Below are 18,007 nucleotides of genomic sequence, written 5' to 3'. Positions count from 1 at the left end.
TTTGTTGACCTTTGTCCATGGAAGGTCCCTGCAAAATTTCATTGAAACCGTATCTGGGTCTTCAAAGAAGAAGATTTTTGAAATTTTAGTCAATTTGACCCTTTTTGGCCCCGCCCCTCAGGCCCCTGGGGGCTTGGGACTAAACCGGCCACTGTTTTTGTTGACCTTTGTCCATGGAAGGTCCCTGCAAAATTTCATTGAAATTGGTTCAGGGGTTTTGGAGAAGAAGTTGAAAATGTAAATTGTTTACAGATGCACGACGGACGACGACGGACAAAAGGCGATCGCAATAGGTCACTTGAGACTTTGTCTCAGCTGACCTTAAAAACATTACTTGATCACACTCCATCTTAGACTTTAGGAATTGGCCAACCTGACACCAAATTAACCTCACTTTTTGTATCTGACTGTCCCAGTTGCCGTGTCCATTCTGAAGCTCCTTGACTTCCTGTTCGTTGTCCCTCACTCTCACTATCTCACCTTTCTTCAGCTGCTTCACCTTCAGATACATATAATAATTCTCTATTAGTGATGACATGGTAAACGGAAAGTTCACAGATATTTATTAATTTGATTTATTTCTTTTTTTCAACGTATTTGCAATATAAGCTTCAAAAATTAAGGAAACTTAAAGAAACAACATATTATTACAGGTTGACCTGTACACTGACCTTGTCCAGAGCCATCTCCTTAAACGTCCAGCTGCCGATGTCAAACTTGACTGTCACATCCTCTCCTGACTGGACCACCACTTCACCAATCTTACCAATACACTGAAACATTGTCATAGTAACAGGACTTTATATAACATTGTCATGGTAAAAGGACTTTATATTGTCATAGAAACAGGCCTTTATATAACATTGTCATGGTAACAGGACTTTATATTGTCATAGTAACAGGAATTTATATAACATTGTCATAGTAACAGGACTTTATATAACATTGTCCTGGTAACAGAACTTTATATTGTCAAAGTAACAGGACTTTATATAACATTGCCATAGTAACAGGAATTTATATAACATTGTCATGGTAACAGGACTTAATGTAACCTTGTCATAGCAACAGGACTTTATATTGTCATAGTAACAGGACTTTATATAACATTGTCATAGTAACAGGACTTTATATTGTCATAGTAACAGGTCTTTATATAACATTGTCATAGTAACAGGACTTTATATAACATTGTCATGGTAACAGGACTCTATGTAACATTGTCATAGCAACAGGACTTTATATAACATTGTCATAGTAACAGGACTTTATATTCCCATGGTAACAGGACTCTATGTAACATTGTCATAGTAACAGGACTTTATATTGTCATGGTAACAGGACTTTAATATGTAACATTGTCATAGTAACAAGACTTTATATTGTCATAGTAACAGGACTCTATGTAACATTGTCATAGTAACAAGACTTTATATAACATTGTCATAGTAACAAAACTTTATAGTGTCATAGAAACAGGACTTTATGTAACATTGTCATAGTAACAGGACTTTATATTGTCATGGTAACAGGACTCTATGTAACATTATCATAGTAACAGGACTTTATATTGTCAAGGTAACAGGACTCTATGTAACATTATCATAGCGACAGGACTTTATATTGTCATAGTAACAGGACTCTATGTTACATTGTCACAGTAACAGGACTTTATATTGTCATAGTAACAGGACTCAACATGTCATTATGAAATTGTTCTCGTTACAAAACTAATTTGTGTTTCAACTTTCAATGTGACGTTTTGGTGACAAGTACGGTATGTGCTCTGTCACCTTCATCAGACAAATGACCAGTTAAGCGTATGCACACAAAGATGTTAAATGTGTACGAGTTGTCCACAAATCAATGTCAATTCGGATATGCTGTAGCGTATGTAAAATAGTTGTTATATACGTACCGAAACGACTCGATTCAGCTACGTTTTGTTTAATAAATTTGGTCATAGATGTGCGAGAGTCTTTGAGCCCCTTCATCTTGATTTAGAACTGGCCCACGTCACTGCAGCGTATTCATATGGCTTCTTTTATCTGCGGCTTGAACGGATTGCTCTCTGTCCAAAACTTTGGACCAGTCAATCACATGATTTTTTTGTGTGGCGTGGTCTTTAATTGCCGATTTATTTATCTGGGACTCAGACTGCTTCCTTTTTAATCTGGTGAATTTCCTTCCTTCTTGTGTTTCCGTATCTTTCCGGTGTTTACCAAGGCGGACCCCGAATTGCCTTCCAGTCTTTCAAATATACGATGCGTCACAGTTTTTGCATCCAATTTTGTATACGCATTCTGCGACAACTTCTGCAGGTGTTTTATCCTTCGGGTGTACTAGGATATTACGAAGAATCTTGTGGGGCTTCATGGCTGTTACAATGCTATGACCACGATATATCCTCTGGATGGTTTGGGATATACCTTTTATGTACCTTTGTGTACATACGCTTCACTGGTCATTTGTCTGATGAAGGCGACAGAATAAAAACCGTACTTGTCATCGAAATGTCACATTGAATTACTAATTGGTTGTGTAACGAAAAAAAAAAATCATAATTAATACTTACCAACCCGAAGAAAATGTTTAGAAATATCAACATGTCATTGTCATAGTAACTCAAAGGCAGCCATTCTATCAAATTTCAAAATCTTAATTAGAAAGATAATCTAGATGGAGTCTGTAAATGTATGCCATATTACGAACTGCATGGGCCTTTGTACTCGACATCATTATCCTTTTTCCTGGTAAGTTTGAATGATGTAGCTGAAAATGGCCACAAGCTACACATCCCTACACAGCAAATGACACTGTTATACTATTGGACAAGCTATATATCATGGTAATGTAATTGTGCTAGCCTGGTCGTCATGCTATTTAATTTTGTACACCTCTGAATGCTGATATTGTGTCTTACAGAGTACTGATTGACTTATCCATAAAACTTTATAAAATTGGTGTTTGATAGAATTGAGTTATTGAGACCAATTGTTGATAGAAAATAAGTTTAGAAAAACATCAACTAATCAACTTAATTGTTATTTAAGTACATGATATTAAGTGTGGTCATAGATCAAAACAGTGGTATATATCCAAGATGGCAGACATTTGTGAACAGGGGGGTTGCTAGCAATTAAGCACCCTCCCTACTTTTGGTCTATGTTTTTTCACTAGGGGTGGGGGCTTATTTTGCGGTCAAATACGGTAGTGGCAGCATTGCTTTACACGCATGAGTAATAGAAAATAAGGGATCCAGTACAACCTAGCTTCTCCCCACCCCCATCCCACAAATAACACGGTTAAAGTGGAAAAATTGTTATACACACATATGTAATGGGCAAATGGTAATTCCAGTATAACACTGCACTCAAAAGTGAAGTACATATTTTCTACAGTATTTAAAATTATCATTTAACCCTTTCACCCCCATGTAACTTTAGTAGACTCTGCCATGCATTGATATGGACAAGTCCATTGTGGTCTACAGCAACGGAAGGGTTAAGAACAATGCTCCCTTGAAACAGACACAGAGTTCAGCAAAACAACTTACATCAATCATGGAATCATTCCACATGCCTTGTGCTGACTTGTGGATGGCCTGTAAAACCTCAGGATCCACACCGATCCTCACAGCATCCCCAGCTATCAGCCGTTCAGACCCCGCCTCACTGACACTCGCTGTGGGTGCAGCAGGTGTGGTATTCAGATTGATCTCTATGGAAACAAGATCGTCACACAATCAGCTCTCTCGTATCATCTACTCTTTGGCTTGGCCATTAAAGTAAAAAACAACGAACTTACAGTGTAGTTAACATTGTGATAATAAGCATGAAAATAATAGTCACAAGTAGGACGAACTTGTCCCTACCATACTTTTTAAGATAATGACGAACCATCAACATAATTGTTATACAAATCATGAATCAGACCGCACAAAGATGAATTTATTTCCTGTGATAAGTTTGCTAATAATAATGCAAAATATTACAGTTATGTTACTGCTCTAAACTTCTTTTTCATAGTGCTTCTATTTTTTTTAAATAATTGAACAATTTTGAACATCAGTTCCAGTGCTTGTAAAACTTACCACTTGTAAAATGTGTTCTTCAAACTTAAGGTATTTATTAACTCATTCACCTCTAAATATTTAAAATGGACTTGCCCAGTTTATGATTTGGAGAGGTTCAGATGTGACTTTAGGGGTGAAAGGGTTAACACTTCTATTTAACTTATTTACCCCTGAAGAGGCATTTGAATTCTTCCAAATCAAAGGTTGGAATAGTTCATTATGAAAATGCAGGGGTGAATCAGAGTAAACCAGCATCTCTGCAATTTAATGGGACGTCTGGAAGTTCAATAAACAAGGGCAACTGTGGTGGTAATTCAAGTAAATATCAGGTCTACGTAATGTCGTAAAGATAAAACAATTTGTCGTACTTACTGAGGTCAGGGAGCTGGTCCCTGTAGTATGTGCCACCGGGGACAACTTTGATACATTTTAAGTCCAGCTTCCCATCGTAACCATGACGATAAACATTGCTCGGACCAATGTCCCAGGTAACCTCAACAGCATCTCGATCAGTATCCAGGCTGAAGTTGACCACTGCAATCACGATGCCATTCCCATCTGCCAACCAATAGCCAGATAGACATGTTATACAGGGTCTGAGCACTTCTTCTCAAACACTTCAAATTTATGATATGGTTAACGACCAGTTTCAGTCGACATTCATAGTCAATGTGACAAGTCAACCTGACAAAGTAAAAGTCTCTCAGCAACAGAGGATTTTTGGTAACTTTTTACTTTTAAACAGTATATTTATAAGTGTAAAGTGATGTGGTAACGGTCACCATTAAGAATAGACCACCCTTACAAACATGGTAATTTTTTCTTCAGTGTCAAGTGAACAGTTTTATCTTCTGTTCTATCAACTGAATAATTTCATGTTACACTTGTAATGATGTATACAAACCCGGGTACATCTGTTCTCAGGTCAACAATCACCAATATCCTGAACTGAGATTTACAGACCCTAATTACATGTGAGCTATGGCTTACAGACCCTAATTACATGTGTGCTATGGTTTACAGACCCTAATTACATGTGTGCTATGGCTTACATACCCTAATTACATGTGTGCTATGGTTTACATACCCTAATTACATATGTGCTATGGTTTACAGACCCTAATAACATGTGTGCTATGGTATACAGACCCTAATAACATATGTGCTATGGTTTACAGACCCTAATAACATGTGTGCTATTCTAATTACACCTGTATGATGTACACGTACTTCCGTCCTGATCCTCCCACATCCAGTCAGGTCCTCGAGACACTCTTGCTCCTTCAAACACTCCTTTAGCTGTGACTTTCTTGGACATCTCACGTTTGTTGGCGCGGACTCTGTAAGTGTAATTTGTTTTGTAATGTTAAATGATCAGGATGGACATCACCGAAAGGCACACTACCTACACATAGTTGACAAATACACTGAAATCACACTTCAGCAACAGGAATATACAAAATGTATCTGACAAATACACTGAAATCACACTTCAGCAAATCCAGTCACCAGTACTCTGATATAAAAAAAATCAGAAAAGGGGAATAACTCTTATAAAAAAAATTGTAATAAAAGAATAAATCTCGATTGTGCAATTACCTTAGGTACCGAACATGTGTCCAAAGTTTCATGAATAATAGTCAAGAGGATAAGATAAGTACTTTGGACAAATCTTATTAGTTATAACCTATTAATCAGAAACGCATAACACCCATAGATGGACCAAGAAAGTGAGTATGAGTACTTTAGTTAAACTTATATAAGAACATCAGAAAAGGAATATCATACCCATAGAAATCATCAAAAAAAATTGAAAGCCCATATCTTTCCATGGCTTTGATCATGTTTAAGAAGGTCCATAATTATCGCTAAAAAAAATAAGCAGTGAGTTCTTTTAAAACAATGTATAAATGCAAAAATTATCAAATTGTCATAACTCCTATGATAACTAACATAAATAAAATTACAAAAAATAAATGATCATTATACAAGAGTTTATGACTAATAGTCAAGAAGGTAAGTATCAAAATGCAGGGGTTCTATAAAAATCATTATAAAAAATCTTTATAGATAGGGTAAATAAATTGGAAAAGCTATGCTGTATTACCCTGCATCTCCTGGCTTGTTGATTCTCAGGAAGTGTAGCTTCACATCATTTTTGTCACCATGGTAACAAGTGTTACACAGGATGATGTCTGGGTTAGACTCACACCTCCAAATGAATCCCATCAAGTCAGACTCCTCACAAACACTGCATACAACAGAGGGATGACGGATACCTGGACACAATATTAATCTTACTATAGTATACAGTTGTGAATACAATGTTGACCTTACTTTAGTATACAGTTGTGAATACAACAATTATTTTACTATAGTATACAGCTGTGAACACAATGTCGACCTTACTATAGTATACAGTTGTGAATATTGTGAATACAACTATTATTTTACTATAGTATACAGCTGTGAACACAATGTCGACCTTACTATAGTATACAGTTGTGAATATTGTGAATACAACTATTATTTTACTATAGTATACAGCTGTGAACACAACGTTGACCTTACTATAGTATACAGTTGTGAACACAATATTGACCTTACTATAGTATACAGCTGTGAACACAATGTCGACCTTACTATAGTATACAGTTGTGAATAGTGTGAATACAACAATTATTTTACTATAGTATACAGCTGTGAACACAATGTTGACCTTACTATAGTATACAGCTGTGAATACAACAATTATTTTATTATAGTATACAGTTGTGAACACAATGTTGATCTTACTATAGTATACAGTTGTGAACACAATGTTGACCTTACTATAGTATACAGCTGTGAATACAACAATTATTTTACTTTAGTATACAGTTGTGAACACAATGTTGACCTTACTATAGTATACAGTTGCGAATACAATGTTGACCTTACTATAGTATACAGCTGTGAACACAATGTTGACCTTACTATAGTATACAGCTGTGAATACAATGTTTATCTTACTATATATACAGTTGTGAATACAATGTAAATCTTTCTTTATTATACAGTTGTGAATTAGAATACAATGTTGACCTTACTAAAGGATTCAGCTGTGAATACAATGTTGACCTTACTATAGTTTACAGCTGTGAATACAATGTTTATCTTACTATATATACAGTTGTGAATACAATGTAAATCTTACTATATTATACAGTTGTGCATTAGAACACAATGTTGACCTTACTAAAGGATTCAGCTGTGAATCCAATGTTGATCTTACTATAGTATACAGTTGTGAACACAATCTTGACCTTACTATAGTCTACAGCTGTGAATACAACAATTATTTTACTTTAGTATACAGTTGTGAACACAATGTTGAACTTACTATAGTATACAGTTGTGAATACAATGTCGACCTTACTATAGTATACAGCTGTGAATACAATGTAAATCTTACTATAGTATACAGCTGTGAATACAATGTTTATCTTACTATATATACAGTTGTGAATACAATGTAAATCTTACTATATTATACAGTTGTGCATTAGAATACAATGTTGACCTTACTAAAGGATTCAGCTGTGAATACAATGTTGATCTTACTATAGTATACAGTTGTGAATACAATGTAAATCTTACTATAGTATACAGCTGTGAATACAATGTTGATCTTACTATAGTATACAGCTGTGAATACAATGTAAATCTTACTATAGTATACAGTTGTGAATACAAGGTAAATCTTACTATATTATACAGTTGTGCATTAGAATACAATGTTGACCTTACGAAAGGTTTCAGCTGTGAATACAATGTAAATCGTACTATAGTATACAGCTGGGAATACAATGTTGACCTTACTAGAGTATTCAGCTGTGAATACAATGTAGATCTTACTATAGTATTCAGCTGTGAACACAATGTTGACCTTACTAAAGGTTTCAGCTGTGAATACAATGTTGACCTTACTATAGTATTCAGCTGTGAATACAATGTTAATCTAAATATATTATATACATATGAGAATACAATAAGTTTCAGCTCAATGGGCAAATGAGTTCTTTAAAAGACTATAGTATCCTGTTAGTTTATTTAATCAAACCAATCAGATTAAACAAAATGATGTATAGTAAGAAGTGGAAGGGCTGAAACAGCACCAGAATGTCTGTGATGGATTATATTTAGATTTATCTTCATTTAAAACTTACCTATAGTAGCAGTGTCAAAAATTCTTAGGTCAAATGAATCTTCAAAGCCAGCCCTGTAGGTGTTTCTGTATCCAGAGTCCCACTGTACAATAGCACACCTTTGTGGACAGCTACCGTCCTCCTGGGTCCCCACGTCAATTACTGTACCAACATTACCCTCGCCTCCATCCTGCTCTCCCCACTTCCAGTCCTTCCCCCTAACAACACGTACACCAGGGTCCATCATTTCTGTATTAAGGAAGAAAGAGAAAATTATTTCCTATTTCAGATACACAGTTCAATTAACTCACATCTCTAGCACACAGGCAGGCACACACACAAAGGGAGATATAAGCAAGGTGGCACAGAACTAGCAGTTATCGCCTGATTAGGCAGCTCCTGCAAATTCCTCAAAAATTATATTGCTTAACATATTGATTGTATAGATTATAATATTGTATATCTATGTAATGTAAAGCGCTTTAGAGTGGTTTATTCTAGCTAGATCATAGGGTGCTATATTAAGTGTTGTATGTTTATTTATTTATTTGCTTCAAACTCTTTGACGTTCTAAAAATAAAACTCTCTGCAATATTAGAGACTAGCTATATACATTGTAGGTGACGGTGTAGCATGTCAGATGATCCTGCAAATTTAATTACATGGAATGATAAGGAGTAAACAACAAATTTTAAGAAAAAAAAGTGATAAAGAATTTCGATATTTAATGGTAACTTCCTCAGCTATAAGTAAAAATAACTTTCTCAAAAAATTATTTAAAGAGAAACAAGATTAGTGAACTATTTTGATGTACAGCCCGAGTTTCCTCTGGCTCTGACACCAGACTTAGACATTTGGACAGATAGATGTCTGGTACGTGTAAAATATATTACCTGTAAGATTCTGTAACGAAATCCCAACCAAGGCGTAAGCCGAGGTTGGGATGTTACAGAATCTTAGCCCGAGACCGAGATACAATGTAACTCGATCTTGCTCAGTTACAGGTAATTGATTTTTTCTCTCACACCTTTTAGTTAAAAAAACCTTATTCAATTTTGCTAAAAGCTACAAGTATCCAGCCTTTGGCCTGACAAATGATAATGACCTCTTCACTACTTAGTACTTAAGCTACATTTGAATGCTTCCGCGTAAAAGTGTAGTCCGTCCTTACATAGATTGCAACGTATTTCAGTGTAGATTATATTTTATCTACAACATCAAATATCTAACAACATCAAAACTATACATATAACGACAAAACAGAACATTTATAATACAAATTGTCAATTTCAAGCAGTTAACGCGAGGATGAATACATCGCAGGTAAAAATTCTGCGAAATGTTACATAAAGGTACAAGACAGATCGGACGAGATAGAAAAATCTAGCATGGGGTATGACATAGGATATCTCTGTCTGAGGTGCAAGAAAAATGTGTAAGTCTTGTGTCAGGGCCAGAGGAAACTAAAAAGCAATTGCTGACAGAATATACAGGCCTATAGTACAGTGATTGTCATGACTTGTCATCATACTTGTATGGTGCACACATGTACAGGGACCCAAGATTAATTTAGAGAGAGTAATATTATAAGTTGTTTTCTGGGTTTAAGCAATCCTCAGTAAAAATGCCACCCCCAATGCGTAGCAAGTACACAAGAAGGAAAGGAAGCTCTAGATGTAAGAAAATTAACCCCACCAAACATCACATTTTAGTTGGTGCACAAAAAATGCTTGGTGCCATTGTAAAAATAGCTGTACCTTTAATTACAAGCCAGTAATTATAAGACCGCAGAGGTTTTTACTTCAGCGCTACGCCAACCTCATTAGTATTGGCAAAGTGGCTCTAGATCTATGATCATGATAATGTCCGACTTATGAGCTGGGAGAAGGTAATTCTAAAAGAAATATTATCCATCTTGCAATCAACTAGAAATGGGATTTTTGATGCAAGGGATTAGTGTCAGGTGGGTCAATTTTTTGACATCAAGAGCTTTGTTGTGTACGTCATTGGGGGACCCCGGCATAGCAGTACTGGAGTCTGAAATTCTGTCAATAATTAAAATAAAATGATAAAGCCCTCAAGAATGTTTTTATTAATTCTAAAAACATTTTATTGGTTATTGGTTTTTTTTTTCAAATAATTATTATTGTCAATTATTTACAGAATTTCAGACCTCCTGTCTGTAAAGTGACATGACTCAGCTGGTCCATGCAGGCATGCAGACATAAACATAATTTAAGCTTCCTCGTGTGAAACAATGACTATTTTGTAAAACTAATTAAAGCTTCCTCATGTGAAACATTGATGTGAAACAATGACTATTTTGTTTCATCTAAAACTATTTAAACTGACAGCAAAATGCCTGCAGTCTAATGACACTCTTTAACAATAATTTATATCAATTTTCACAAGTACTGTGCTACAAACGAAACTACTTGGTACTTTCAGTTCGCAATCACCATTATAAATTGACATTTCCTTTCTATTTTCAGAGTTGTAATTTGTTACGGCTTTAAATTAAAATCAATTGAAATGATTAAACTGTATCATGCATTCATCAACTGAACAACTATCTTATCTTTTTAACAACTCAATTCACTTTTAAAATGAATGAATTACCTGCAACTGACATTGTGCTTTCCAAAATGTTCCTGTGTCAGGAATTGTTACTAAAAATAGCTGTTTTAGGTTTTTCCGTGCACTTTGGAATACCTTTAGACTTTACCATCAAGATAATGAAGAGTCTAGAAAAGCTCCATAGGGAGCAATCCGTAGGTCCTTGTAAGGGGTGCCATGAAGGGAAACTATTTCTCTAAGGGGAAAAAAGTTCATTTTTGACATTATAAGCAGGAATTACGACACTTACAGTTTGATTACAAGGAAATATTATCTTGATTTATGACTAACTAAGTACAAATACATGTATACAACCCTAGCTCAAACCTTAGCTAGCCGTACGTGTAACTGATAAATATTGCAAATTAATTTAACATAATCCTTTCTCAGTTAAATTAATTTATATTTGTTCAGTGTTACATTGATATATATTAATGTTTCTGAATAAAATGCATATAAGCTGATGTAAGTAGATGCAATGTCCATAAGCCTTCTCCAGCGTCAAGTTGTTGTATATGACTGCATGCATGTGCTTCACAGAGTAAATTGAATTTATTCTGTATATATTTTTTAATATTGATGTAAATAAAGTGTTTATGTGATCATGAATTAATTATTCTGAGACTGCTACACATTATAATTGATGTACATCAGTGCATAATTCTGTAAATTAACAATATTTCTGTGTTAATTGCGAAAAATTTAACCTTTTCATTGTAAAAGTGAAATAATTAAGTTAACATTCTCATTTGTTAATGAAATTATTACAACATATGTACAATATACAATCTAATTACTTATCTAGGATGAAACAGAAGTATTTAATTAATAACTATGAAATTAGTTTTAAAATTATCAGGTCATTGCAAGTTTTGTTGGTTCAAAAACAAAAATTGTAACGTTCAAAAAATAACGAAGGACCCGACCAGATATATATAACTCTGTATCAAACAAATTAACAACAAAAACAGTATGAAAATGATATTGCTCCATCCTCAGGAAGTGTAGTAATATGTACATGTATGTAATGTCAACCGGAAATCAGGACATACAACATGAAAGATGGATCTGTATAAAATGAAGGTCAAAGTATTTTTTCACCAACTATAAATCTTTGAAGTTTACAAGGTCACATGTTCTTACCCTCATACTCTGTGTTGATAAGCCACTGTAGAAAGTCTACACCATCATCCTCATCATCATCCTCATCCTCATCCTCTAGGCTCTCTACAAATAAGTAGTGGGGAGAGTACAAATATAATAATATCTTCATTCATAAGGAGATTAAATTCTCTCACAGGTCAAAGGTTTTTTATTTTTTGGTATCTGTGACAATTTCTGCACAGATAAAGGTTTTCCATTTTTATTTTTTTGGGTAATTCAATGGCTGTACATTATAAATGATTAAGTCTTGTAGAATAAGCTCCATTTTGATTTATTGCTCTAATGGTTGTGTATCTTTTAAATTTATTTTAGCACTTTTCGCTCTTTAATTACTGCCCTAAATTATGAATGACAGAAGTTCTTTTATATAGTTCTCTGTTGTATTTTTTCGGGGAGCATCAATTCATGAATGAGCTAATCCATTAACAATTAATAATGCGCTAAAATTTAAGTGCACGGACTAAAATAAGTACGTTGACAGTATATTGCAAACCTGGTAGCTTTACTGATATATAGTATACAGTAAGGAAACTCAACCAAATTGTACTTCAACAAATATCAATGTTTGCTAATAGGATAAAAAGAGACAAATCAATGTTGTTGTAGATCAGATGCTATGACTGTCACCTGTAAATAAGTATTGAATGGCATTTTTTTCAATTTCATGCTTGTATGAACGCAAATTAGTCACATATACATTGTATATCCTGTGAAGCTCGCTAGGGCTTCATGGTTAATATGAATATAGACTGATTTGCATTCATACTGGCATGAACATTGAAAACGTTCCGTTCAATCCTTATATTTATATTCTATTTTTTTATTTATAATTGACCTAAATACGGAAATTTCCTTATATTTCTGATATTGAAGTGTTTATGTTGTCACTGCAAACCAGATTCCTGGAATAGCCTATAACGTTATCAAAATGTTTGCTTCTAGCGGTTGGCTCATGTTATTCAAGGCGGAAGGAAACACTTCGAAATTATGCTGATCCAATTGCAACCATAGCCCTATGAATGCAATTTCATATGGTAATGCTCATAGAGTCGAGGAACTTGCAGTGGAAATGTATAATTATTCTCAAATAAATATTAAGTTCAACACATTAGTAGTGAATTATTGAAATTATGAAAAACTGTGATCCTTACCTTTGTTGCTGTCTGTGTCTTGTTCCCGTTCACCAACCACAATGATGTGAGTTTTGTCTGTATCTGTTCTCTGGGTACTTTCTTCCTTCACCTCATTCAATATCTCTCCTCTTTCTTTTTCCTTTATTTCTTCTGTCTGTGTCTTTGTTTGCATGTTTGACATGTCTGCACTCTTTTCGTCTACTTTTCTAGTATGTTTTGGCTCCGCATCCGTGTCTGATGCCTTCTTAGGGAGCTGACTGGAGGTCATGACCTTGATACAACAGGAGGGGTTAAGGAGATGAATCCCTGAGGTGAAGGTCACCGTCAGATCCCCGGAACTGTCCACTCTTTCCACCTCACCAACCTTACCGATAATCTGTCGAAATGGAATGTACATTCTTCTAATACAGGGTAAAGTGTTGCCATACATTTTGTGCACAAATTATTCTTGTGAAATAGCAAGTCTGTGGTTTCTCTCCACCATGTCAATTTCTTCCATTGTATTTCTTGGGAAATAACCATACTCAAAGAGTAGGATAATTTTTAAAGATATACCAATATTTCTCTTATAAGGCCCCATCCTCTGCTTGCAATTGCCATACTATATTTTCACAACATTGAGTCCCCTTGATCTAAGGATGCTCCACATAAAATATGACCTAATTAACCCAAGAAATATGTAAAGCAAGAACTAGTTTTTGGTTACTTTTGGCAAATAATATCTACTTCAATCAGATACTTTCTCAGAGACATGAAAAAGTTGACAGACGAATGGGTGGTTGAGCTTTGGGAAAGGTGTGCTAAAACTGCTAGAATGTGAGTCGGTCAATAACCAGAGTATACTCAGTACACTGTATAGGCTAATGGTCAGTAAGATGTAAGCTCAAAGATCACATCCGGGTCAGAGAGTCTGTGGCAGTATACATACGTCCTTCATGGTCTCCCGCCAGCCACCATGTCTGTTCTGACGTTCCTGCACCATGGCCTGGTTCTCCAGGACTTTCACCTTGTCTCCCGCCTCAGCTATGGAAATCTGACAAGTACACAGGCCTTCAATTAATATCTTGCAAAAAACAGTAAGGTATCGGCACAAAATTGTACAGTTGTGCATGCAATTCACTAGAAAACTTTGATACCTGATATTAGTGCTGTGTATTTACTGCAGTCACATCTGCCTATAGTCTGTGGCTTATTTTTATATTGATATAATGATGCCCATTATATATATTCATGGTAAGATTGAAGACAGTAAAGTGAAATCTGTGTATAAACCTAGCAACATTTCTGGTCAAAATAAGTTACATTTGTACCTTCTTTCCATAGTGGATTGTGCTTTTTTATTTGAGAAAATAAATAATGTGACATTTTCTCAATTTAGGAAAATATGTGTATTGTCAATTTGTCATAGAATAAAAAAAATCATAATGTCTTTTGATCTGTCCATAAATTTTAAACCAAAAGTCAAAAAACAATTTGTTTGTGATGAAATACCCTAGGTAGATGCATTAATGACAATTTTTGTTTTTTTTGGCAATTTTTCACCATTTATAATAACTGGTCCAGACCCAGTGATTATATTGAAAATCTTCCTTTTTTTGATAAATCTGTATTACATAATAACTATGAACGTCTTCTTTTTCTTTCCCAACTATTTAACTATTTAATCTAGGACGATAATTTTGGAAATAATTTCATCAATCAGGAATATAATGGCCTCACCTTGATACAAGCATTGCTGCAGACATGCCATGTGCGTTCTGCCACAGGGTAATACACCTTGAACTTCAATGTATTCACTTCATTTACAGTACCTAACTCTCCCATAATCTGTAATACAAATCAGCATTCAGTGAAGAAACGTCTAAACTTTTTTTATGTAGAAACAATGACTTTTATATTATGATACAAGCATTGCAAGGGGTAGTCGGGTGGTGCAGTACTGGATAACCTTTCACCAAGGTGGCTGGGGTTTGATTCCTCGATTGGAAGTGAAAAGTTATGAGATCGCCTGTTCGATCACGTGGATTTTCTGCGGGTACTCTGGTTTCCTTCCACAGTAAGATCCCCCGCGCGCTAACATTCGGGCCGACAAGAGTAAATAATATAAGCTGTAAAAACTTCAAAAATAATTGTTGTAAAATAAATAAAGTTTATATTAAAGCCTACAAAAGCCCTCTCCTGAGAAGTAGAAATAGACAGCCTTATATAAAATCATAGAAGTATTAACATGAAATTATATTAGAAACTATTGAATCGCCAATTGTTTTAAGTAATATGAAGCGGTTGCTACAAAAACAACATATCGGTCAAACATAAACTGGAGACCAGCCCAGACAAATTGTCCATAAACTCGCACCATTCTGAGCTGTCAAATGTTTCTTGTCGCTGGAGTCAGAGCCATATACTCAGACCACATCATCTCTGGCCCTGTATCAGTCCAGACTTACATACTATACTTATTTTCTTCTTATACACAAATCTGACTAATGTGAATATCGTTGTCATACAATAAAACCTCCTTTAGATTTAATAACTTTAATTATTATTTTTTGATATTATTCTCGACAAGTGATCGGCCAGGAGTGCATCATGTGTCCACCGATAAAAACTGATACTGACTTGGAGTGCATGATTTTTGTTGAAGGACTGGGTGTTTCTAAAAATAGAATTATGACGTGTCTCCGAACAATGCACCGTCCCACTTCTGAAGCTTTTTTGTTGTGTTTTTTTTCAGATTGCTTACATTACTGTTTTGTAAAATAATAAAACAATTGTAGCCTTTAACTTCGGTCAATATCTGGATTTATCGACCCGAGAAAAGATATATTGATCTCGGACTGCGTCCTCGGTTAATATATCTTTTCTCGGGTCAATAAATCCAGGTATCGACCTCAGCCAAAGGCTATAATTGAATAATATTAACATATGCTCTGCATCCTTCAGTTGCAATGCATTGAGAAGGTGAGACTATAACAACATTTGCTATTGTAACGCCATCAATTTCTATTGTGACGTCATCAATTTCATTGTTGTCAAGACTTAATTTGCTGTTCAAAGAACTGTTGGAAATAACTAAATAAAGTGTAACTACTCTATCAAAATGTAAATATAAATAATGAATATTTAAGCAAATATTGTTACGGTCCTATAACACACTTTTTTTATTGCTGACAAACTTACATGAAGCCCTGCCGGCTTTTCAAGTTTGTCATCAATATATAGCAATGTGTGTTACAGGACCATAACAACAATTTGCTAAAACATTTATTGCTTAATTGATTGCCTACTTATTCCATGGTGTCAATCTATCTTCCACTTTCCATAAACTTCATCCAGATCTAAGTTCAGAAATGCGGGCCTACCTTTTCCATGGTTTCGTTCCATCCTCCATATTCCTTCTGTAGACATTTAAATGTGTCAATATTTAGGTCGATCATCACAGTGTCACCTACGTTGATCCAGGTATCTGGGATCTTGTTGAAATCTAAAATTCGTGAGATATAATCACTTCGTTACCACATAAAAATGACAAGAGGCCCATAGGGTCTGTAAAGTTCTCCTAGAAACTTTTATTAGGATTTGTATTTGGTCAAGATAATATTTGAATACTGACTAATCCGAGTATGCCACAAACCAAATACTATATAACGCCAGACTTAAGGTTCATAGGAAGAAGTTGTTTGAATTTTTTAATCAAATTCATTTTTGTGGCCTTAAATAAAAGGAAATTTGTCATTTATTTGAACAATGCTGATAGTCCTTTACTTCAGCAAGCTAAAGGCCATTTATCATTAATATACATGAATGTCAAGTCATTTATTTGAAGAAACTTGATAGCTCTTTACATCAGAAAATTTCAGGACAAATAGCATTGATCTAGGTATTGCAGTTATTGATGGATGTTTCAACACTTCCTACTATGTAACCTTGACATTGGATCAAGGTCATTTATCTTAACAAAATCATTGCCTCCAAAACAGCAAGCTAAATGCCAAATACCATGAACCTATCTCATATGGTTCTCTAGAAGAAATCACTGTAAGAAAAAAGTTGGTGACAAACGACAGATGCTCATACGGACAGTAGGAAAGACAAAATGGAGGATGGACACTGCCACAGTATAAACTTCTAATAACTTCATGCCAGGTATTGAACTATTAAAGTAATTGTCAAAATCTGACATGATGATAATCATACCTCTACCATCCAATGAATGATGCTAAAGTAATGAGGGGCTATTTCAAACCCCCTACATCCATGGAGTATTTGTGTATGGTGTCAGTTAATGAGGGGGAAATTAAATTCATACTCCAATGTTCATAGAGCACCAGTGTATAATGTCAAAGTAGAAAGGGACCAATTCATACTCAAACATCCATGGAGCACTTGTGTATGATGTCAGTGTAAAGAGGGGCAAATCATACTCCAACATCCATACAGCACCAATATATGATGCCTGTTAAAGAGGGGCAAATTTATAAGTTGAACATCTATAGAGCACCAGTGTATGATGTCAGTGTATGTAGGGACCAATTCATAATCCAAAACCCATGGAGCACCAATGTATGATGTCAGTGTTAAGAGGGACCAAATCATACTCAAACATCCATGGACACCAGTGTATGATGTCAAGGATAACAAGGTTACCGCGATCGGTATATAATACGCCCGTCACACATTGAATGAGCAGTTGTTTGTATGATTGAAATATATGAAGTATTTGTGAGTAATTGATATTAAAAGAGAAATCATTCAACATAACTGGTAGATCAATGAGTGCAATACAACATCATGGAACGCATGCATCCCATTAATGAAACCAAGGGGAATAA

General features: G+C 35.0%; 1 protein-coding gene across 1 annotated transcript in view; it reads right to left on the bottom strand.

Annotated features, from left to right (window-relative positions):
• LOC110440491 (E3 ubiquitin-protein ligase MIB2-like) overlaps positions 1-18,007 on the bottom strand; it is a 35,834-nt gene that overhangs the window by 11,716 nt on the left and 6,111 nt on the right. Inside the window, exons 6-17 of the mRNA XM_021483604.1 lie at positions 16,538-16,659; positions 14,895-15,002; positions 14,104-14,208; positions 13,194-13,551; positions 12,022-12,105; positions 8,284-8,511; positions 6,183-6,354; positions 5,306-5,415; positions 4,448-4,633; positions 3,557-3,720; positions 672-773; positions 395-499 (exon numbers count right to left, since the gene is read on the bottom strand). Of these exons, the coding sequence (XP_021339279.1) occupies positions 395-499; positions 672-773; positions 3,557-3,720; positions 4,448-4,633; positions 5,306-5,415; positions 6,183-6,354; positions 8,284-8,511; positions 12,022-12,105; positions 13,194-13,551; positions 14,104-14,208; positions 14,895-15,002; positions 16,538-16,659 (1,844 nt within the window). The remainder of the gene's footprint in view (positions 1-394; positions 500-671; positions 774-3,556; positions 3,721-4,447; positions 4,634-5,305; positions 5,416-6,182; positions 6,355-8,283; positions 8,512-12,021; positions 12,106-13,193; positions 13,552-14,103; positions 14,209-14,894; positions 15,003-16,537; positions 16,660-18,007) is intronic.

The sequence above is a fragment of the Mizuhopecten yessoensis genome, unplaced genomic scaffold (genome assembly GCF_002113885.1).
Source record: "Mizuhopecten yessoensis strain PY_sf001 unplaced genomic scaffold, ASM211388v2 scaffold11183, whole genome shotgun sequence".
NCBI lineage: Eukaryota > Metazoa > Mollusca > Bivalvia > Pectinida > Pectinidae > Mizuhopecten > Mizuhopecten yessoensis.
The sequence above is the reverse complement of the archived record's forward strand: the minus strand, read 5'-3'. Positions and strand labels throughout refer to the sequence as shown.